The sequence below is a fragment of the Vigna umbellata genome, chromosome 6 (assembly GCF_029865625.1).
Source record: "Vigna umbellata cultivar VRB3 chromosome 6, Vumbellata_1.0, whole genome shotgun sequence".
Classification (NCBI taxonomy): Eukaryota; Viridiplantae; Streptophyta; class Magnoliopsida; order Fabales; family Fabaceae; genus Vigna; species Vigna umbellata.
The window spans coordinates 3,190,659-3,215,189 of record NC_142170.1 but is presented as its reverse complement, the minus strand read 5'-3'; the positions used below and the strand labels follow the sequence as shown (position 1 = coordinate 3,215,189).

The 24,531-nt window shown below is 32.5% G+C and overlaps 1 protein-coding gene, 1 long non-coding RNA gene and 1 pseudogene across 3 annotated transcripts; 2 read left to right on the top strand and 1 right to left on the bottom strand.

The window, feature by feature from the left end:
• Positions 1 to 1,037: 1,037 nt before the first annotated feature.
• LOC148196589 (uncharacterized) lies at positions 1,038 to 3,325 on the top strand (annotated as a pseudogene).
• A 4,946-nt stretch (positions 3,326 to 8,271) lies between these two features.
• LOC148196588 (uncharacterized) lies at positions 8,272 to 9,485 on the bottom strand. The gene is made up of 4 exons (XR_015780057.1): positions 9,323 to 9,485; positions 8,883 to 8,954; positions 8,463 to 8,540; positions 8,272 to 8,364 (listed from the first exon to the last, which is right to left on the bottom strand). It is a non-coding gene; the product is annotated as an uncharacterized LOC148196588 (long non-coding RNA).
• Positions 9,486 to 21,599: 12,114 nt separating this feature from the next.
• LOC124836979 (Tetratricopeptide repeat (TPR)-like superfamily protein) lies at positions 21,600 to 24,198 on the top strand. 2 transcript variants are annotated; one of them, XR_015780127.1, is made up of 3 exons: positions 21,600 to 22,301; positions 22,544 to 23,811; positions 23,888 to 24,198. XR_015780127.1 is itself a non-coding variant. In XM_047312256.2 (2 exons), the coding sequence occupies exons 1-2, from the start codon at positions 21,700 to 21,702 to the stop codon at positions 23,376 to 23,378; spliced, it is 1,437 nt and encodes a 478-aa protein (XP_047168212.2). In that variant the 5' UTR covers positions 21,600 to 21,699; the 3' UTR covers positions 23,379 to 24,198. The 2 variants fall into 2 exon arrangements, 1 of the variants encoding a protein (XP_047168212.2); XM_047312256.2 differs by having other exon boundaries at positions 22,544 to 24,198.
• The last annotated feature ends 333 nt before the right edge of the window (positions 24,199 to 24,531 follow it).

The following is a 24,531-nucleotide window of genomic DNA, read 5'->3' as shown; positions in this document are numbered from 1 at the left end:
CTTAATAACATATTAGAATTAAATTATCGTAATTCTAAAAAGGTTTAATGACTTAGTTTGTCTTTATTTTCATTGTTGTGTGTCAATTTTGTCTCCAGTTTTAGAAAAGTGTCAATTTCATCCACACTTTGTGCAATGTGCATCAATCAAATTCAATTGTATTGGTGGTGTTTAAATAAATAACGTTGGATTATTTATGAAGTTGTGTTGTGCATATTTTATTGTTGTGGGATATTTATTGTCACGTGTAAGCCAACAAGAGGGTGGTGACGTGGAAATTTTGCAATTAGGGTTTAGATTTGGGGGAAAAAATGAATGTTAATACAATTAGGTATTTCGAGCAACGAAAGCGAATTTGGAAATTTCTAATAGAGAGCAAGAATTATTGAGTTCGTGATCGAAGAGAATTCGTGATTTAGATTACGAACAGAGAAGAATCTTAGTTGAGGATTTTAAATATATAAAAAGAGAAGGGAAACACATTTGGGGATTTCGAAGATTGAAGAAGTGAAAATGCAAAGTGCAAAATCAATCTCTTTTTATCACTAAAGTGGGTTCTATTGGAGGTCCAAGGTGTGTTTTTATTGAATGTGTGTCTATATTTGCTTTTTGGTAGTGTTGTCGTGTTATGGTGTATTGGCTATTTGTTTATGGAATCAGTTTATAGTGGTGGTCCCCTCCCCATGAAGTTAGATGTTATTTTCATTATGGTCCTATGGTTATCAAATCCGCGAGTTAACTTGTTAACTCACACGAGTTTGCATTCAAAATCCTGGTTTCCGAGGTAACTCGGAAGTAAACTCAATTTTCGAGTAAACTTAGTAGAATCGTAATTGAACTCAGCGAGATCGTGTAGAATAGCGATTTTGGTGCGATTTTGTGATTTTGAATAAGGGAAAAACGAAAAAAGAGAATGTCGTTTTGAGTTTAAGGTTTAATGACTTGATTCCACCACTGTTTTTCTTCATTTTCATTGTGCTTTTTTCCACCATTGTGTTTATTGTCGTGTGTCTCTACTTGTGGCCTTCTCCTTCACCATGTCGCTGCGTTCTGTTGGGTCATCGTTGTGTTTCGTGGTTGCGCTTCATTGGCTTGTAGTCACGCACTTCGTCCGCTTGGTTCGTGGTCGTCATTCCCTTACTCGTGGTCGCACCATGTTCGTTGCCGTGATGGCTGACATGCTCATCGCCGCAATTCCTGGTGTCGCATCATTTGAGCATTGTGTGGTAGTGGTAAGTAAAAAAAATTTCGTTTCAAAAGCCCACTACCCCTGCAATTATGCTTTTATTATATAAATGAAATCCTAATTTTATTAAAGAAATGAGACGTGACCATTGCCTGCCATTATACTTTTATTATATAAATGAAATCCTGATTTCATAATGAAAATCACTATGCATATATGAAGGAAGTGTTGTTTTTTTGTATTATTTTAGTATGTAAAAGAAAATATTTAATATTAAATGAGTCCTCTTTTGTCATGGTTTTTTTAGTGAAAAAATTTAGAGCATCATATCTGAAAATGCATAAAATCAACGGATATTAATGTAATTGCATCTTCATCCATTAAGAGTAGAAATAAAAGTGCTTTGGGAAATCAATCTGATATTGGATGGAAACATGGGTTTGATGCTAACAATAATGGAAGAAAAGTGAAATGTAATTATTGCTCAAAAATTGTGAGTGGAGGTATACTTAGATTTAAACACCATCTTGTGGGAACCAAGGAGGATTCTGAACCTTGTGCTTCTATTTTGGATGAAATAAAACATTTGATGATAAAAATAGTTGTTGAAGCTAATAATGCTTCATCAAAGAAAAGAAAGTTAAATATCGATGAAGACGGGGAAGAAAATGAGAGTGTTGAAGGAGGACAGAGGGTATTCGGTTTTAAAGGAAAACAAAAAGTTTCTACTACAAGTAAGGGGGAGTCCAAGCAACTATAAACAAATGATGAAAAAAAGGATACAAAGAAGAAGTTGATGCTCAAGTGGCTGAATTCTTTTACACCAGTGTCATTCCTTTTAATGTAATTAAAAATTCAACATTTGCAAAGATTTGTGAAATGATTGGTAAGTATGGAGTTGGATACAAACCACCATCTTATCATGACATTAGAGAAAAGCTCTTGAAACAAGTTGTCAATAAAACAGTTGAAATCCTTGAGGATTAAAAGAAGGAGTGGAAGAGAACTGGATGTACAATTATGTCTGATGGTTGGACAGATAAAAAAAGATGTTCTATTTGCAACTTCTTGGTGAATAGTCCTAAAGGAACAATTTTTCTTTATTTACTTGACTCTTTAGACATGTCAAAAGCAATTGATAAAGTTTTCAAAATGTTAGATGATGTTGTCGAGTTTGTTGGAGAGGAAAATGTTGTTCAAATTATCACTGATAATGCTGCAAATTTCAAGGTAACTAGAGTTGTTGATGCAAAAGATGGAAATTTTGTATTGGACACCATGCGCAGCACATTGCATTGATTTGATATTTGAAGATTTTGAAAAAAAATTAAAGCTCCATCAATTGACAATTAAGAAGGGAAGAAATATTACCACTTACATTTATGGAAGATCAATGTTGATTTCCTTGTTGAAGAAGTTCACTAAAGGTAGAGACATGATAAGCCCAGGTATGACTAGATTTGCCATGACGTATTTAACTCTTGCTTGTCTTCTAGAATTGGAGGCGTCATTGTTGACCATGTTTAGCTTTAAGGAGTGGAAGACAAGCAAGTTTGGAACTTCACAAGAGTGGAGAAAAGTAGAACATGTGGTATTAGATAGTCGGTTTTGAAAAAATGTTTCCACATGCCTGAAAGTTGTTGTCTCTTTTATGGCGGTCTTAAGATTAGTGGACTTAGATGTAAAACCTGCAATGAGTTTCATTTATGAAGAGATGGATTGTGCAAAAGAGAAGATTAGGTCTAACTTTAACAATATCAAAAAGAGGTAAATTTTTAAACTTTTACTCATTCAAAGTTTAATTACTTATGTGTGAAATTATTTTTTATATAGTATAATTGATGTCGTTATGAAGAGGTTTGGAGAATAATTGATGCTCGATGGGATAATCAACTTCATAGGCCTTTGCATGTAGCTGTCTATTTTCTGAACTCTCATTTCCACTATGAACCTAACTTTAGATGTAATGATGGTGGAGAGGTGAAAGAAGGATTGTATATGTGCATGAGAAGATTGGTACTAGATATGGTAGAAAGAAGAAAAATTAATTTACAAATTGTTGAATTTCATTATGCTAGAGGACTTTTTGGAATGGAAAATGCAAAGGAGTGCAGGAAAGAGTTAAATCCTAGAGAATGATGGGACATGTTTGGTGATGGAACTCTGGAGTTGAAGAGAATGATGGGACATGTAGCTCATTTGAAATGGTAATTTAAATTATTTTTAATTTATAATTTTCTTTATTATGTTTATATCTTCACTAAAAATATTATATTTATTTTTATGTTCATACAAAGAGAAGGAATTGCTTGTATAAAAAAAGATGAACGATTTAGTTTATGTCATGTATAACTCTAAGTTGAAAAGTAGACAGATTCGAAAAACTATTGCTCTTCCATTTTATGACTTGAATTAGATAATGAATGTATAACTGAAGAGGAATATGATGTTGTGGAGATTGAGCAAGTTGAAGGTTAAAATGATAGTGAAAATGTTCACTTAGATGGAGCAACAACAGATCTTACTCTAGATGCTCTTGATCTTGATAACATAATATTTGGGAACAATGAGGATGCACAACATTCATCAGAGGAAGAGTTGGATGAAGATGATGACGGAGATGATGATGTCATTATTAGAGGATTAGACTATTAGACATAAAGACTTTAGCATTTTAATTTATGTTTTACAATATTTCTATGAACTTATGTATTTAAATTTATATAATTTTGTTAACTTATTTGAATTAGGATGTTATTTATATATTTTTTTCATATAAAGTAAATTCTTACGAGTTTACAAGTCGAGTTTACTGGGCTCTCACAAGTTTACGTAAACTCTCAAGTTTGAAAACCTTGGTGATCCCTCATTATGTCTATTGTTGTTTTTCTTGTGGTGCCCCATTTGAAAATGATATTCAAAGTTCAGGTTGTGGTTTCCAGCCATTGACAGTAGAGTTATTGCTTCCATGTGTTGGTAGAGTTTTTTTACTAATTTCCTTTGACATCACATGCAAAGATGTGTAATTGAATTTGCGTCATGGTTCATATATTTAGAATTATTGGAACTAGGTGATTAAAGAAAAACACGATTCATCATGTTCGTGCATTACGATGTTTCTACTTTCCTCACTTTCCCCATTTTAGTTTATGGTATGGGGAATGCCATTTGTGTAATATCTTAATTGTTTATCCATACAGTTATTGTGAATGTGTATTGTTGTGTGTACATGAGAATGAATCCTAAGGAATTTAGTTCACAATTCAAGAAAGAACTATTCCTAATTCCTTTTTCCAAATGATTTGAAGTATATACTTAAATATTTGTCTTCTTGTAAACACAATTTAATATTGGTCATCGTTCCATCCATTTTTAGTGCACAATTTTAAATTCTTCAAAATAATATTACATATTAAACATATATGGCCTATGATGATGAATGGACAAAAGAACATTGGCAAGAAAAAATAATGTTTATTGCGGTTGAAAAAATGAAATTCAAAGTTTATGAACTTGTTAAAAGTTAGAAATGAATCTAATAGTGTTCATTACTTGACCTTGTGTTGTTTAGATTTGGAAAACTAAATGTAGTCTTATTTGGCTAAACAAACATAAATTATGTAGTTGTAATATCTGCCAAAACTATATATTTTCTCTCCCATTTAGGCATAACAAAGTGAATCTGACATGTTGTTCTTACCTGGTCATTTTGATATCTGATAAGAATTTCTGTATAGACATATATGAGTTAAGATGATTAACTTTGATATCGTAGTGGTCTTTCACCATGCGGGTAAGTTGGTCAATAATGGGTCACTGAAATACGAGTTTGGTGAAACCAATACTTTGGTAATTTACCCAAAGATGATGTTGTTGTTTTGGGGGAGGGTGAGGGAGAGGATGATGTTGCTATTTTGGGGGAGGGAGATGATGATGTTGGTGTGGAGAGGGAGGGTGAGGGACATGATAAGTCTGATGTTAATAGTTGGAATAGGTCCCAAGAGGATGTGTTGAGTGAAGATGATCTTGTGGATGTTAATGTCCATGGAAATGAAGTGGGTGGACCAAGTGAGTCTTCTACTCCATTTCACCATGTACAGGACATAGGTTTATCTAACAATGAATGAGAATCTGAAACTTTAGGTAGTGTCGTATTAAGTGATTCATTAGATGATGATAGAGACCGGTATGAAAATTTTGGGATTTTCTCAATGCTCAAGAGTATGGAAGAATATAAATGGGAAGTGTGGACATACTTCACTGGAAAAAAAAAAGACTTTACTAAAGCAATCAAAACTTATGGTGTAAAGAATGGTAGGAAATTGAAGGTTTTTAAAAATGACAAAAGAAAAGTTTGTGTGAAATGTTGTAGGGTAAAAGGGAAATGTTCATGGTACGCCTATTATGCATATAAGGTTGTCCAAAGTACATGACAGTTATGAAAGATTGTAAACAAGCATACATGTAGTAGATAATTTAATATCCGTTTAATGACTTTAAAATGATTAAGTGGCAGGTTAAAGAAGGCCATATAAGAAAATCCAAATATTAATCTCACTAACGTCCGAAACAAAGTTTGTAAGAAATGGAACATTGGTGTGTCTAGGTCTACAACGTTTAGGGCAAAAACAACGACATACAAGAACGTTGATGGTTGTTTCAAAGAACAATATAAAAGAGAGTATGACTATGCAAATGAGCTACTGAGATCAAATCCTGGATCAACTGTCATAGTTAATGTAGAACCTAATGAAGAGAACCCAATATTCAAGAGACTTACGTGTGTTTGAAGGTATGTAAAGACAACTTTGTATCATGTAGGCCTTTTATAGGTTAGGATGTGTGATTTTTGAAAGCGAAATATGGAGGTGAGTTGTTAACTACTGTTGGAAGAGATGGTGATGACCAAATGTTACCTTTGGCATACGCTGTTGTGGAAGCGGAGAATAAGAAAACATGGAATACTTGATTGACGATCTTGATGGTGCTGGAATTTGTTCAAGATGTACATTTATTTCAGATCAATAGAAAGTAAGTAATATACTTCTTTCTTATTTTGTAATATCACAACTTAGCCTTGCATCTTTATGTGTTTATAATTAATTGTCATATTTTGATTGATTACTTTGGTAGGAACTTTTGCCAACATTATAACAACTTTTATTTGGTGTGGACCAAAGGTTCTGTGTGCACCACATATATGCAAATTTTAGGAAGAAATTTCTTAGAAAAAATCTGAAACATCTGTTATGGAAGGTAGCATCATCAACACACCTTCAAGCATGGGAGGCAATGATGAGAGAAATTAAAGACTTGAATGCATACGCCTTTAAACACTTGATAGCTATTCCACCAAAGCATGTATTCAAAACTTAAAATCATGTAAATTATTTAAAATTGTTTGTTTGTGTTTTAAATGTTTCACTTTTGTTTGAACTAGATTTTGGTCAAGGTCAAGGTTTTCAGCAACACCTGTTTGTGACACCCTTATCAATAATATATCTAAAGCTTTTAACAATGTTATATTAAATGCAAGGGGTAAGCCCATCATAGGAATGATGGAAGACATTCATATCTATCTTATGAAGAGATAGGCAAGAAATAAAGACAAGATAACTACATATGAAGGTTCCATGTGCCCGAAAATTAAAAAATATTACAAAATGAATTACACAACACAAAATATTTGATATCTAGGTATGCTTTCACAACAACTTCAATTATTGATGATTGAATATGGATTAGCCCATTCTCACTTGAATTGTTTTTCATTTTTGTAGTTGGTCACGACTCAAAATATTTGAGGTGAGACACACCTCCACCATTGGTAACAAGTTTGTGGTAGACATAGGTAAACTGGAATGTAATTCTAGAAAATGGACAATAAAGGGAATCCCATGCTCTCATGCACTGATTGCCATGAAATTTTTAAACATTAATGGAGAAGACTACATCTCATATTGGTTTACGAGGTCAAACTATGAAGAAACATACATTTCAATGATATACCCTGTCAACGATCACTAGTGTAAAATAGATTTTTTATACCTATTAAAAAATGATTTTTATACTTATTTTCAAGTAGGAATAGAAGTGGGGGTATAGAAAGTTTTCGATTTTTCACACCGGTTTTAGAACCAGTGTAAAAAGTTCAACTTTTACACCGGTTCAATCTATAACGGGTGTAAAAAGTTCAAATTTTTACACCGGTTCTATCTATACATGAATAAAAGTTTGTATTCAAACCTGTCATTCCGAGAGCAGGTATAAAAAAGCATCAGAAAAACCACTTTCTATACTTGATTGTTCCACAACAGGTATAAAAGAATATTACTTCTATACCTGTCGTTATTATAACTGGTATAAAAATAAGACTTTTTATAACTGTTGTGCTTTAACAGGTATAAAAGTGACGTTTTGTTTTTAAATATTTGATTTGTATATGCCACTATCCATATTCATACCTACATAAAATTCAATTTCATAATACAGTCTAAATAATCAATAACAAAAAAAAATCAATATTGGTTCTATTATTAACACATCAAAATAGTTCCTCAATGTAATATTTACCTAACAAAGTTCCTAAATATATTTATATAACATAATTATACATAAAATAGTTTTTCAACTTAAAATGTAATATTGAAACATCTAATCATCTAAAAAGGATTATACAGAGAAGTTGAAAATTACATTGTTTGTAATCCAACTTAAAAAATTAACAATTACATTATTTAAAATTCAATAACTTGTCTTTCTAACAATTAATCACTTGGAGAATTTGATAGGCAATTTATCACCTAGACTCAGCTTCTTAAAGCGTGAATCATATTCTTCTAGTAGAACAAGCTCAAATGCAGCCATGTCAATAATTCAAACCAGTCTCTTATCACCCACTTTTCCACTTCCATTAGACCTTTAAATTGGAGGTAGAAATAAAATTATAAAAAAGCACCAAATGTTTATTCTATATATGCAAAAGGGTTAGAGTAATAAAACAAAACAGTAGAACAATATAAAGAAAAAGAAAGTTTAAAAAAGCATTATATTTTAATTATATATATTGAAAGTATGAAGGTATTGACCTTTAAACCCTTCTCAAATGCACCAGAATATACATGGTCTTTTAGTCAATTGACTATTTTATGTCGGACATCAGGGGCCACATAAGCTTCCTGCCAGAAAAAGGATTGGGACATAAAATTAATAAATTAATATTATACTAAGAATGATAATTTTCCAAAAAGAAAGCATGACAAATTCCACTTGTTACATTTGTATTTGCATTTAATGTATATGGTGAAATGTCAATCTCCAATGCTACATGTTTTACGTTAACTTTTTAAGCTTCCTGCAAGAAACTTTTTAAGCTTCCTGCAAGAAAAAGGACCAAATCAAAGTGTTACCCTAACAAGTACTATATTATCTATTGGCCATTTTGGATACTGAATTTACAAAACAGATATTCGAGCATCTTCTACCTACAACAATAAATAAAGATTACACTGTGGCGTCAATCCCAAAACTGAGTGCAAATTTTAAGAAAAAGAAAAGGTAAGACTAAACCAGCTGGTCCAAATGAATGAGAGAGAACAATTATATCTGACCAAATTATAACATCGAGGAAATGTTTAAGTTGAACTTGGAACATGTCACCAAACAGTAATTTAAAAAATCTAAGTGATATTTCTACCTGGTATGAATAAAATGGTTATTGCTAATCCAGATACAAATGCAAATTTGACTTGAGAAACCAGCATCTCCCCTGCATCCATTACAATTAAAATAGATATTATAAACTAATAGATAATCACAAATGCTTATTGAGAAACCATCGTTTGAAAAAACTAATAGATATAATTTATTTATTTCTTAAATATGAGATATAAAAATAATAACCGATCATAACCTCGTAATGATTAAGTGAAATTTAATAACTGAGAAGAAAAATTAATTAATATTATAATAATTTTAAGAAAGGGATAATTTTTTATTATGAAATTGAAATTTTAAAGATTTCTTTGTTAAAATTAAAAATTGAAAAAGTGTGCGTAGTGACATTTTACAGAATAGAAGGAAGTTGAAGCACGTTAGAGCATAGAAAATTCGTGGAGCTTTATTATAAGCAGTGACCTTTGGATCTGAAAAGGTGAGGCAGGTAGTACCAGCACTTTCACTCCCCGCCTTCATTATCGTCTCTTCACATCAAAATAAAAGCAATGAAGTGTAGTATAAGATTTGACAATACAAAATACAGAGTAGGAATATTAGTTTCGGTATAACTCATTATGCAGTAACATCAACAATCAAATTGGCTTTATCATCGTTTGTTTGAAGCGCATTGTATATTTGCTTCACTGTTAGAGGAAGCAAGGACTGAGCATCGCGATTCTACAAAAACAATAATAAATCATAAAATACGACTTCAAACCACATAATTTTCTCAAAAACTTCTAATTAAAAGAAGAGCAAAACCCTAGGGATTTATTAGTGTTGAGGGAAATGAACTGTATCAATTCGAACATAATGGTGATTACCGACACAATCGAACCCGGGGAGAGAGAGGAGGAGAGCATCGAAGGTTTGGAGAGCCAAATTCTGAAGCCCTTGAAAAGGGGGACGGTGTCGTCGACATGGATGATTTGAGCGACGATCGCGGATTCAGCGATGAGAGAAGGGAACTTTCTAGAAGCTTCTTCGCATAAAGAGGCATGCTCTTGTGCTTGTTGTCGTTGCGTTTTGGAAGGCACGGTGGTGGCATTCGACGATAATGGCGAATTAGAAGCAAAGGAGAAGAAGTGCAGCGTGAAAGTGAAGACGTGCGCGGAAGTGAAGCAATGATTTGGCGAACTGGAAAGGGTCGCGGCGTTGCTGACGTTGACGGTTTTGAACTCTACGCTGAAAATAGACGAGCTTGTCGAGGAAGAATTAGAAGTGCAGTGTGAAAGTGAAGACGCGCGCGCAGTGGGAAAACGCGCCAGAATATTCCATACCGATTTTAAGTGGAGTCGGTATAAAAAATAACTTTTATACCTATTTAGAGTTTAATCGGTGTAAAATTATTTATCATTTATTATAATTTTTTATCATATTTATTTTTATATCTATTTTTAGTATAATTGATGTAAAAATGTTTATCTTATTTACTATATTGTCACCACATCATTTTTTATACTTGATAAATTTTAATATGTATAAACCGTAGTTATAAAAAGCTTATTTTAGACTAGTGGATCCTCATATGTGGAAAATGACTTTAAATCATGATGTTTTGCCTCCACCTCAAAAGGTTTTTCCTGAAAGACCAAAAAAGAAAAGAAGACTAGGGTTTTGGGAGTTAAAGAATGATGAGACACAACTAAGACAAGGTGGAACCCGTAAAAGATGTGGGATATGTAGACAACTTGGACATAAACTAACTACTTGCCCACAAGCAGCTCAAACATAACACCAGCCAACTACAATAAACCCAACTCCATCTCAATCAAGTCAGATTACTCAATGTCAGCTTCAAGAACCCCAACAAAGTCAGTCAACTACAACATCAATTTAGAAGTCATAAAACATTATTAATGTCCATATTGGTGCCTATTTTGAAAGCCATATAAATTGAAATTTCAATATGTATTATGCACTTTATTTTGGTTAGGACCTTATTATATTGTTTTGTTTTCTATGTTGAAGAACAATGTTGTCTGTTGAATGAATATTGACATGAATATCATGTGCATTTGAAACCCAGTTTTTTATTTCAATGTATATTGAAATGAATATGACTTTAATTGAAAAATTAATTTCTGATTTTATTCTTAATTTGAATGTGATTTAAAGCATAATATCACTTATATAATAAATATCACTTATATTGTATATTGAAAGCAAAATTTCAGATTTTTCATTCATTTAACAACATCACATTACAATATACCCAACTTGGTGATTACAACATCTCACTAATACAACACTTCATGGAATTTTAAACAAAATACAAACAAGGATGATATTAATCAACCCCATAAAACATAACAACCATATTAACAACTTCTCTCATTTCTAAGAAACAATAACTGATTTTCCAGACTATTAATCTTGCTCCTTTTCCTAGCAATAATATTATCCCTTTCATCCACATTATCTTCATTGCTCCATTTAAAAAAATTACATCCTTGAAATTCTTCATTTCGACTCCATTATTCAAAAAGCCAACCATAAACATTTCATTAATCACGAAATAAATTTATAACAAATTAAAAAGTAAAACCACTCAACAAACCTTGTAATTAGGGCAACCCCAAATTTTTTCTCCTCATTCTTAACAGTTTTTGTCACTCTCAATACAACACCATCGCTACAATGATATATTTGTGTTCCAACGAATCCTCTATATGAACCACCATGAGAGGTCCCCCATGAGCAAGACGATCAATATTGATTTAATGACATTGCCACTTCCTAAGCCAACGCACAAGGACACAAGCAGACTTCGTGAAGCAAAACCCCAAACTAGAGAGCATGCAACATTTCTTCAATGAACTCCCAACGAAAGAAGAAGAAGACTTTGTCAACCAACTCGCAAAGAGGGAAGAAGACTTCGTCAACCAAGACTTACCATGAAATTGGAAATACAGAAGAATAACCTCTAAACCCTAAACCTCTAAACTTCACTTGGGGAACGACTTCACTTAGGGTAACCACCTATAAGTTCGTTGGGGTATAGACTTTGTAAGATCCGAGAAAAATTGTGGTATCAAGGAATAACGTGGTTGTGAGACTTGAGTATATTGTTTGGTAATTGGTGTTTAATATTTAGATGTTTTTGAGAATTATAATTGTTATATTGATTATTTACGATTGTTATTGATAAAGTGTAACACATTATTGGTAAGTTATTAAATTAATGATTTGTATGTGTGTGATATTACCAATATGATGTGTTGGTTTGTTGGTAGGAATATTGTTTAGGATGGAATTGATGTGGGTTTACCTCCTAGGGAGAAGAGTTTAAGAGAAACTTAGATTTTAAATATATTTTTGGCCTAGGGGCAAAAGGGTATTTTTACCTTTATTAAATGATGCATAAATTATTCTAGGGGGTGTGAGAAGTAATAACATGCAAAATAATAAAGAAATCTGAAATGTAAAAAGAGGGTTACATGAATATATCATGTTTCTGTTGGATTTTCCCCTATGAATATATGTATGATTTTGTTGGGTTATCCCATAATAGGGTTTGAAACTAAAGGTGAACAAAGTTATGATACTTGGGAGTTTTACCATGCAAATATATGTTATATAGAGATGGTATGATAATCATATGTAGAATATTGGGTTTGTTGGGTTATAATATGCATAATGATGAGTTTTGGATGATTCAAGTGATGTAATGTGTGTATTAAGGTCGGTTCATAAAGGTATGTGAGGCTTGAATGCATGCATGATGTTTTGGGGGAGTTTCCCTCGTGATTTAGGGTTTTCCATGTGTGTTTGCAGACTTGAATTCATTCCAAGATGTATTTCGATTCAACAATAATCGATTATCATTAGTTATAATCGATTATTTGCGCATTAACTATGATTTGTTGTGTAGAACCATTGCGATAATCGATTATCTTAAGTGATAATCGATTATTTTGTGTACATGTGTATATTTAGGGAATAATCAATTATCACTTATGATGATCAATTATCCCAGAGTACTTTTACTGGAAACAATATGTTTTAATGAAGATTGGACATGGACAAAGCTTGAGGAGTTGTATAACGTGATGATAATCAGAGAATGGGATTAATAGTTATGTTTAGGGTCAGTTTTGACTTGTGATTGAGATTGGAGCATGAGTAAGTATTGGGTGTACCTAAGTTTGTGGTTGATGAGCATGAGAGTGGAAGATAAGTCTACTAGTTGTACCTAGTAAATCATGGTGTTATCTACGGATAGGTGTTTCGTTTTGCCTTGTATGCATCGAAAGGGTTGTTCGGGTACTGAGCATTCCTTATGTGGGAGTGACGGTGTGTTCCTTGTCCTTGTGTGGCAGGACTACATGTTTCTTAGCTGGATTGCGAGATTAATCGAGCATATCTATCTACAGATTGGTTTGTAGGAGCGGGTACAGGCAGGTGAGGTAAGGTACAGGAGTTAAACTGATTCTTTCCACTATGGTGTTTTGGTATGGTGTTGTTCATGATTAAGATAGTCATGATGGTGGTGTATCTATGATGATGATCATGGTATTTGAGATGCTCCAGATGATGTTATGTTGATAGCGGTATTACTATAATTGTTATAGTAAATAGTCTCCTTTTATTTATGTTTTCATTTTTCTTTCTCACTTTTGTTTATAAATCAAATTCATCATAATTGATAAATACAAAGGATAAATTGAAAATTTTCTAGCGACAATAAATAACTGAAATTCATTTTGTTCACATTTAGATTCATATTGGAATGACTTTGTCCTCGATCAGGATAAGTGTTACAATGTTTTATTATGTTTAACAATGCACGAAAACGTGTATTTTATGAACCCTAATCATATGGTGTGAATGAGTTATTCTATTAACTCATTTTTGAATTAAAAGCAATCAAACGTACTCTATAAAGGATAGAGGAAAGATTCGGGATGGGTTTACACATATTTCATTTTTTTTTGTTGATTGACAACGCATAGAAAATTGACAGGAGTTTACACATATTCCATCCAAATTTCATTAGAGAAAAGATTTAATTATTTGGTCAACTGATAAAATATTCTTAATTCTTTTCAATTTGAATAGAGTTAATTTTTTTTATTATAATATTTAGATTATTTACATATATTTTTCTTTATTTCATCTTGATGAAACAAATCAATTGTTTTCTTCTTTCGTTTTTTCCATAGTAAAAAAATCTTAGAAATTATATTTGTTTCGTTTCTTTAAAATAAAAAATTGTCTATATTGCCCTAAGAGCTTCAGAGGTTACCTGTAACATTTTAAAAATAAATATGTAATTTTATTGTGACTGGTTCCAGTCCATCGGAAGAAGTTTAATGTTGTGTTCGTTTCGGAATGATTCAATATTCACAAGCATTGTAGCAAACAAATTTGTGGTTAAAGTTATGTTCACTTGAAAATATTTGGAAGTTAAGGGAAATGACGGGAAGCGATGATTTGCAGGTTTCATAGTTTTTTCAATCTTTGCTGATTGACTCATATTTGAGAGTATTTATCTTGAAAAGCCCATTTTACTCTCGGCAATCTCAACTTTTGAGAATATGAAAACTACATGCACCATGAATTTTTGTAATGGATTTCAATTGAGAAACATGTTTTGGTTTTATTGGTAACAATAGTAATAATAGTAAGAATAAATAATAAAATAAAATAGCAATAATTATAATAATAATATTAAATGATAATAATAATATTAATAATAATAATAATAAAGATAAGTTAATTTTACCTTCAGTATCCTTCACGAGCCCTTCATGCCTCCTTCTTTTCTCTAGCTAGATAGAGATTCTTAATCACACAACGCAGACACAGTAAAGATTCCTGAATAAACACAGTCTTTCTTAATACTTTTGACCATTCTTGGAGCCATTAAATATGTAGTAGGTGGTTGGTATATGATTGTTGAGTGTATTATAACTTTTATGAAGAAGAACCTCATTTCATCCAATCGTTGTGGTGTACATAGTGATGTGGTGTTGGGAGTTTTCTGTCTTTGATCTATAAGTTTTCAAACGCATTGAAGGAGAACCTAAGTTCATTAGGGTTTCACTATGTTGGAGAGAGTTTTCTTCAGAGTTATTTCAGGTGAGTGTGATGGTTCATGGGTGACATTGTTCATGGTTCATAGTGCTATGATGCAGGTTGCAAGCGAGTTGTTAATACAACTTCTATGACGTCAATATGGAGACGAGGTTGAAGATGAAGGAGGAACCAATTCCCCCTTGAAGAGTAACCAATTCCATGGTCGAAGATGAAGCAGGTGGAATCGATTCCACAAAGCTGATACCCCATTCCATGAGCATATAATTGATTCCACGACAATGTAATCGATTAGGAGGAGAAAGTAATTGATTCCAAGATGTGTGTAATTGATTCCATGAGCTTGGAATCGATTATCTGTAGTGCATAACCCATCCACGAAACTTTTAATGGTGTTTTCATGGCGATCTAACCCTTTTTTTTCATCTGTTGTAGTTGTTACATTGTGGAAGGGGAAGCTAGAGCTGGTACGTAGACATTGTGAACCTACTGGTGGTGCTCACTTTGGATCTGAGTGTGGCTAGTGTAGAAGATGGAGGATGTGACTAATGAATGCATATTTATGACCTCATTTGGCCTTTAATATTTGATTCTTAATTGGTTTTTGTACTTTAATAGAATATTTTAATTATGATTTGTTATAATTGGATTTATTTAGCATGATATACAAAAACATGTTAAAAATAGCTTTTTAGTTGCATAAATGTTCTTTGCATATTTTGAGGTGTGTTAATGTAGCTACAGCTAAGTTGAGCTCATTGAATTGTAGAAATAAATTGGTTAAAGTTTCATGATACCTTAAAGATAAATCCAAGAATAGCAAATAATCATGACCATAAGAAGTCAATCCAAGCATAACATGAAAAAGTGAAGAAATTTAGCTAAGCCAAAAGGAGGTAACATGCAACAAAAATTGGATCTTGTGGTTTTCTATATATTTTCTACTAAAAGGGCTTTGATAATTGATAAATGTTTATGATTATAGATAATTTGGGGAAATATTTCTTAAGATATTTTATTTGATATTGTTAAATATTTACCTTATTTAACTATTGTTGCCAAGGAAAAGCATTAATGCTTTAAAGAGATTTTGATGATGATGATGATGCACTTGAAGAGTTAAAGGAGCATTCACATACATTGTTAAAGCATCTTTTGTAGAAACATTTGTATTAGGCTTTATCTTTGAATTGTAAGCACTTAGAAGTCATGTAACTTATTCTTTTGTATTGATTTCTCTCGACAATAATCGATTATCACGGGGAATAATCGATTATCATAAGTAAAATTAGAAAAGACTTTGTCTCTGAAATAATCGATTATCACTAAGGATAATTGATTATCTCCACAAAGTTAGAATTTTCCAGGGTTCGGCAATAATCGATTATCCCTAAAGATAATTGATTATCATGGTTTTCAAAACTCATAACAACCTAAAATAATCGATTATAATCGATTTTCATTTTCTGAACCCTGGCCTATAAATAGAAGTCTCCTAAACCTTTCTAAGGCTACCTAAACTATTGAGAGCAAAAAATTGGTTATGAGGAAGCTCTTGTGCTTAAGTAATAGCTGGATCAAGTCTTGAAGAAGAAGAAGCTTGGTTTTAGTGTTTCTAAATGTGCAATCAGTTCTCTACCAAGTTGTTCAAGTTGGTGAACATTCCCTCGTGTGTTGAAGGAAGGTATTTTCTGTACTAATTATGTGATTGTTTTTCTTGTAACTTCAAAGTGAGTTTTAGTGAAAGGTTAATCACTCCTTTATAGTGATTAAAAACTTGATGTACAGTCTCTTGATTCGAACCAATATAAAAATCCTCTGTGTACTTTTTCTTATCTCTGCATCTCCTTACTTTAAACTATTCAAAGAAATTTCTAAAAGAAAACAAAATTTTTTAATAGAACTAATTCCATCCTCCCTTCTTGATTTTGTGTTCGTTTACACGCTCTTAAACATTTCGTTGCGCGATACCAATTCCTACAACTATATCAATAAATATCAAAAGATAATATTTGCAAAATCTATTTTTTAATCTAGCAAATATCTTCTATAATATTATTAGATCTCTACAACAATCAAATATATTTTGAAGATATTGGATTATTTAGAAGATAATTGGAGGATATTATATTATCATAAAGAAGATTACAATAACAGAAATGCCAAAAACAAAGCTCAATCAAATTTCTATATAAAGAGACTTAGAGAAACACATTAAAGGAGCTTAGGAACCCTTTGGGGGGTCCGAATTTCATCCACCCTCTCTTCTCTCATGTTCTCCACCCTTTCCTCTTTTATTTTCATGTTATTTCAACATTTCATGGAGTGCTAAGCACCTGGGGTTGATTGTACTGTAATTCCTACTAGATTATGAGGTTAGATGAATACATTTGCTTGTTCTTTTGATTCTTCTTGTGATTCTTCTTATGATTTATTTTTATTTGTCTTTTTCTTCTTAATCAAGTAAAAGTAATGATTTTTACATTATAGCAATTTAGCATGGTGTCAAATCTACATAACATATCAATCATATGAGTCCAAGGGTTTTTAATTTTAATTGAGAATTTACTTTGATTAAAGTTAGAAACTTTCATATGATTGAATGAGTTTTTGCCAATAATTGAGAATGTACTTTGATTAGTGGTGAAAACTTTAACAAGAATTAATCAAGAATGTACTTTGGTTAATTAACTTTTTACTTGATATAAGAGGTAAAAGAATAGACATGATTAGGCATAGTAATATTTAATTGAGAATGTACTTTGATTAAATTTACTATGATTAATCTACAAAGTTCTTGTTTTTAATTGAGAATGTACTTTGGTTAAGAGTGAGAACCTCAACAAATTAAATTAGAATTTATATTGATTAATTTGAAAATTTAAGATAATAATTAATTGAACAATAATCTTTAGATAACCAATAATGAATCCTATTTTGAAAAACCAATGAAATCAACCTATTTTATTTGTCATTGTTTTTTCTATCTTTTCAAATCTCTTTATAAATTTCTTTCTATCTATCTTTTGCTACTTCGTCCTTTAATCCTTTCTTTATCTTTATCTTCTTTATTATTTTACTAACACTTTTGTATAGTTTTATAAGAACTAATTTTTTTTAGAATCAATTATGTGTTCGTCGGGAGACGACTTATGGTTGAATTAACCATTTTTATTTTGTTGGCAACTATCTTAGCAATACTGAAGTTGCTATAGTTTAGTAGACTTAATTTGATTGTGTCAACGATAACGTTATCAATGACTTTTACTATAGGTGGTGGAGGTTAGTTGGTGGTTCGTGGATGTGAAGTTTGTTTCTCTCTTCGTTTTGTTTGACATTTGGTAGTTTGTGTAATCTTGGAGCAGTGGTGGTGGTTGGTGATAGTGCTTGCCAAGTTCCATTTTGGTTCTCGTTATATGTGGAGGTGCTTCATGTTGTGTGGTTGTTTAGTGTTTGGTTTATAGTTCTTATGTTTTGGGTTCGCCCTTGTTTTGATTTGTGCTCCATTGCTGGTTGTGGTTTGTGGTGGTTGTGTGCAAGGTTTATGTTTGTGTGTTAGGTCCCTGGTTATGTGTTTCGTTCATTACGACAAAAGTCTTCAAGAGGTAAGTTTGATTATATGCAGCGTTTAATTATTAATATGTATGATCAAGAAGCATGCATTAGTTTGTTAATAATTGAATGTTGAATGCATTATTATGGTAAATATTGAACTTAAATTGTGTTGTTCAATGGACATATTTTTCAAATGTTGATGTTTAGTATATGTATTAGTGTTTACAAAATTCTTGTTTTAAGAAATATAAAATATGTTGTTTTGTTTTTCAAAGGAATAAAATGAATATAACTTCATCTTGATTTGTATTAAATAGTGTTTATATTTGTTTAAGGCAATAAAAATGGAAGAAGAACTATATGTGTCATATTTAGATGGCGAAGGATGTGGTGGGTGTGGACTTCAATATAGTAACACACTTACATCCACAAATGCGCACAACATTAGCCACAATAACAATCTTAAGCGATCACCATCGTATGGAGGACTACGCAAGTGAGTTTTATATAAGAACTCTTATGCTGTCAAAAATTATTATATTTTGATTCCTTCGCTACATTTGGGCTTTATTTTCATCACCACCTTGTATTTTAAGGGTTGGTTGACTTTGTTTCATTGGACCGTTCATTCTATCTCGATTTGATAAAAAAATTCTTTTCAAATCTAAGGATCTCTACCAATGGATACATACTAAGTGAGATGAGTAGGGAAAAAATTAAGTTGAGACTAGATGATTGGTTTAATATTGCCCATTTAAAGTACGAGGATCATAAATTTTCCTTTACAGATTTACCAGAAGACATCCCTTTTTCACCATGGCATGTCATTAGCTTCTATGGTAAGATCGGACATGTAAGGTCAACGTGTGAAAACGGTTGGTTGTCTGAACATAAATGACAAACTTCTTCATTATGTTGTTGATCACCCATATATTGTTTTTATTAAATGCAAGTTCGTTGACAAGCCTATCCCATATAGTGTTTTAATCACCCAAATTATGCAATACAATAGAGTAGATATTTGCCAACACAAGCACTCAAATTGGTTTCAGACAACATTTTTCCACCAATTCTTTGCAGAAGTTCAATATTGTTAACGTCAACGGTGTATGATAGCACAACCTCCATGTTAATGAAGATGAAGGACAACTACAAGAATAAAGTTTTGGGCATGAGGACCCTATTGTAGGAAGGCAACACCCTAGTGGGTGATTTTCAACATCCTTCCTACCCTTCAAATTATGACATGCTGAGTCAAATGTGGGAGGGGGTTCAAGACTTGTAAAACATAATGCAATGAATGGAAGATATGCAACTTGTTCAGCAAATTGAAGATAACTTATTCAACGTAACTATGTACACCAACCAGCATACGACAAAAGTCAATTTCAATGTCAACTTAAATCTCCACAAATTAGAGGATTAAGAGGTTTATAATTGCATAATTGTATCATGATCCTCTTTGCTTCATTATATTTCATCAACTTTAATTATATTTTAGGGTTAAATATGTTTTTGGTCCCTTAACTTCCAATGAAAAGTCTCTCTTCAAAACTTTGGCCCAATTTAGTTAGGTTTATTTGATGTTTCAAACGCGTTTCATGGTAGCATTTGATTTGTTTACACAATTTAACACATTTTCACTTCAATTTTAAATGAGAAACGTGTTTTAAACATCAAATAAACTTAATAAAATTTGGTTAAAAGGACTAAATCCACGTAATTTTAAAGATGAGAGACTAAATTTTCAATTTTCATTTAAAGTTAAGAAACTAAAAACATATTTAATCCTATATTTTATTATATATAACTTGTTAAAGTTTTTTTATTTGTCATTTTAACTTAATGGACTTCAAATTAGATGGATTCTAGAATAATTGACGAACTAGAGGAAGAAAATGTTCAAACAAGAAGAATGTTTGTCATTGTTGACTGACAACTTATAACCCTCGGATGTTGGAATGCCCTGTTTATTGCCATAAACAACCTAATTGCTAGAACTCATTCATCTCAATATACCAGAGAGGAAATTTCTACTTATTAACAACAATGAACATTCAAAACGACAACTTATTTAGACAGTGTTTCGCTTTTTATCTTCACACGCATGCAACCACAATCTATAATAAGGACGTTGATATAATATTGTTTGAATATGTTGCTTACATACATGAACAGAAAAATTTCATTATGACTTATTTTAAATCATGTTGTACCTCATTATGTACGTACATTTAATATCTCATGTCATATTTTAAGTTCATTTATTAATTGTTTGATCATTAATATTTAATTTTAGTATAAAATCAATAAATAATACCAGTATATATTAAAAAATATTATTTAAACAAAAAATTTAAGTATCCTAAAAATATTGTATTAATTATTTATTAAGTTTTTTAATTATAATATTTCAAATAATTTTTACCAAAAATTATATTATTTATATATATCATTTTATATTATTATTACTAAGAACAATTTGATATTTAATATTTTTATTTTCTCTCTATTTAAACTTTTCTTTTCAATTTATTAGATCAATCAAATATTCTTGACATTATATTAACTCTCAATTATTTCTAAATCTCAAAATAAACACACATTTTATTTTTTAATTCTCTCAAATTCATCCACTTAAGTCACTCACTCACGAAAATTATGTTTCAACGCAATCATAATTTCTACTTAGCATCATCGCATCTTTCATTTTTTGACCAACTGAGAGATAGACAAGGGTAGATTCTCATTCTTTGCTGTATTCTCACTATATATAATTAATATTTGACAGTGCAATCAACAAAGTAATGTCATGTACCTGACCTTTCTCTCAAATATATGATTCAAATTTTCTCTTGCACATTTTCACAGTTAGTCATAAAATTTGTAAGGATCTTTAGCTAGCCAACCCTTCTTCAACTTATAGGAATTCAATTTTTACAAGCTTAATCACCTTGTTATTTAGTTGTCTATTAAGAGATCTGATGAATGAATTTTCTTTCTCTCTATAAAGATAAGGAGAACAAAAACTTATACATAAAATAATATTTCTTTAGATTAAAAACTTAAAAGAAAGCTGAATTTTATTTTTGTTATTGTGAAATTCTTTAACACTTTATTTGGATTTTTGTTCAAAATAGTTTTTCCGATGAATGAGCATTTGCAAATTGCGACAAATCAAATAAAATCCTTGTTAGTGAGGCATGGCTTACAACGGTAGAAGCAGTAGCAGGGCTTACAAAGGATTGTTCCAAACACTGTTCAACGTTGGAACTTCAAACCCACGATTCGTGCATTCGTGTCCAGCCTCGTTGATCCAGAACATTCTCAAGTTCCGAAGAGACAAGCCCGCGGACCAATTGCATCGAGCCCTTGACCAGTGCGGCGTCGATCTCAACCACCACCTCGTTCTCGACGTTCTGCGACGGCACCGTTCCGATTGGCGACCCGCCCACGTCTTCTTCAACTGGTCAAAAACCGCCGGCTATGAACCCAGTTCCGATGTCTGCAACGAGATCCTCGACATCCTCGGCAAAATGCAGCGCTTTCAGGAGTTGCACCAGGTGCTCGATGAAATGTCAAACAGAGAGGGGCTTGTCGATGAAAAGATGTTTGCCACACTGCTTCGTAGGTTCGTGGGTGCTCATAAAGTGGACGATGCAATTCAGTTATTCCGCCGGAGGAAGGAGTTCGGCTTGGAGCCTGGTTCCGAGGCTTTTCGTACCCTCTTGATGTGGCTTTGCAGGTTCAAGCACGTCGAAGAGGCCGAAACGTTGTTCCATAATGTGATGAAGAAGGGTTTCAGGTATTCTAAAAAAATTAAGGTATCACTGACCAGAATTAGTGATGAAATTACTTTGATTTGGGATTGTTTATTAGAAGAGCAGAAATGAATAGAAAAAATGAAGTAAATTTTTTAAGTAGTTAAAATTAGTTTATTCAAACTCATAAAGCCTTTTTTATACAGTTTTTTAATGTTTTATTTATGCATAAGCTAAATTTAGTCTATAATTTATTTTATTTTTTAATTTTTAATGTGTCTTGTAGTGCGGATATAAAGACCTGGAACGTGATCCTGAATGGTTGGTGTGTTTTGGGAAACGCTCATGAGGCAAAGAGGGTGTGGAGGGACATAGTGGCTTCTCCTTGTAAGCCTGATGTATTCACTTATGCCACCTTTATCAAGGCGTTAACCAAGAAAGGAAAACTTGGGATGGCACTGAGGTTGTTCCGTGGCATGTTGGACAAGGGTTGTAAGCCAGATGTTGTGATATGCAACTGCATCATTGATGCTCTTTGTTTCAAGAAGAGGATTCCCGAGGCCTTGGAGATTTTTCGTGACATGAGTGAGAGAGGTTGCGAACCGAACGTCGCTACTTACAATTCTCTTATTAAGTACATGTGCAAGATACGACGAATGGAGAAGGTGTATGAACTGGTGGATGAGATGGAGAGGAGGAACGGGAGTTGCTTGCCTAATGTTGTTACTTATTGTTGCTTGCTCAAGAGCTTGAAGGAGCCAGGGGAAGTACACCAGGTTTTGGGGAGGATGGAGAGGAATGGGTGCAGCATGAATGATGATGTTTATAATTTGGTGTTGAGATTGTACATGAAATGGGATGACGAGGATGGAGTTAGAAAAACATGGGAAGAAATGGAGAGGAGTGGATGGGGGCCAGATAGGAGATCATATACCATCATGATTCATGAGCACTTTGAAAAAGGGAGGGTGAAGGATGTTGTGCGTTATTTTGAGGAGATGGTAGCAAAAGGAATGGTGCCAGAGCCAAGGACAGAGAAGTTAATAAGTTCTTTAAACATTCGGGTGAAGGGGAGGACTGAAAAACAGGAAGATGTGGAAGAGGAAAGAACTGGGCTTTGAGGTCTTGGAATTTGGTCCTATTGGAATTGGATATTCACTCTACAATCTCTCTCCTGTAGCTTTATGAAGCTTCATGTGTCTCATCATGTCATGGTTGCGACTAAAATGGGGGTGGTTTTCATTGCCAATTCCTCAACCCTCGACAACTTAATTTGCCATGTTTGTACATGGAAATTGAAGTGCCTGAACCAAATGGCACCACCAATAACGTACTGAAACTGCCAGAGATTTTGCAAAATGAACGAGGATTTCCGCCATCGTTGTCCAAGACTTCTGGCCTTGAGAATGACCCATTTTTGCTTCACTATCTGTTTGCAGAGATTACATGTTTGTTTGCATCTTCCTCTTTATGTACCTTTGCTGATATTTGTTTCCAGTGACATGGAGTTCTTGCTGTTATTCTCCCAATCGCTATTCCAATAATCTCCAAATTGTAAGTGTTCTTTATTCCTTAACTTGCAATTGAAAATTTCATAATATTGGATAACAGGGCAATTTCTTCTATGAAGTTGTGTTAGAGTTTGCAGCTGAGAACCAGTGGAAACATGCTCTTTTAAGCATTGTGTCGCATCTCACTTGAAAGTTCTTAAAAACACTCAAGATTGTTAATGGCAGCTGGTAGTTAAGGGAATAGTTAGAAACTCTAACATAGTTGGCAGTAACATTACTGGTATGTATATGTATTTATAGTCCAAGTAATTTTTAATTTTCAATTCACTTGTAATTGTTTTGTTGCCTCTCTGTGACATGTGAATCCTTAGAAGGACTATGTGAACAAGATCTTTATCATAAATAAAAATATTTTTTATTTGTGCAATAATGGAAACTTTTTAAGGGAAGACATATAATATGACAAATATTACTTTCGCATCTAAGATTTCATTTCCAGCCCAAGTAAGCAACCAATTCCACCAGTTCAGTTGCATGATAAGATGTTTATGCACTGTAATATACTTCTAAAAGTTGATTATAGGTTAGAAAGTCAATGCAGCTGTAGACACCAGTTGTGGATAACTATAGCAGTTAAAAAAATTGTAAATTGTCTGCAGTACTCAAAAATAACTATTAATTAGAAAGTCAATTATTGGGATTTTTAATAAGTTTAAATTTTTATAATGTTAGTGTAAAGTTAATAGTTAGTGGTCAATTATGG

What these genes read in the sequence shown, in the direction of transcription:
- LOC124836979 (XM_047312256.2), top strand. Translation starts at nt 21,700, where the DNA reads ATGGCTTACAACGGTAGAAGCAGTAGCAGGGCTTACAAAGGATTGTTC. An exon ending in GTGATGAAGAAGGGTTTCAG is followed by an intron (nt 22,302 to 22,543) that starts GTATTCTAAAAA and finishes TGTGTCTTGTAG; the next exon opens with TGCGGATATAAAGACCTGGA.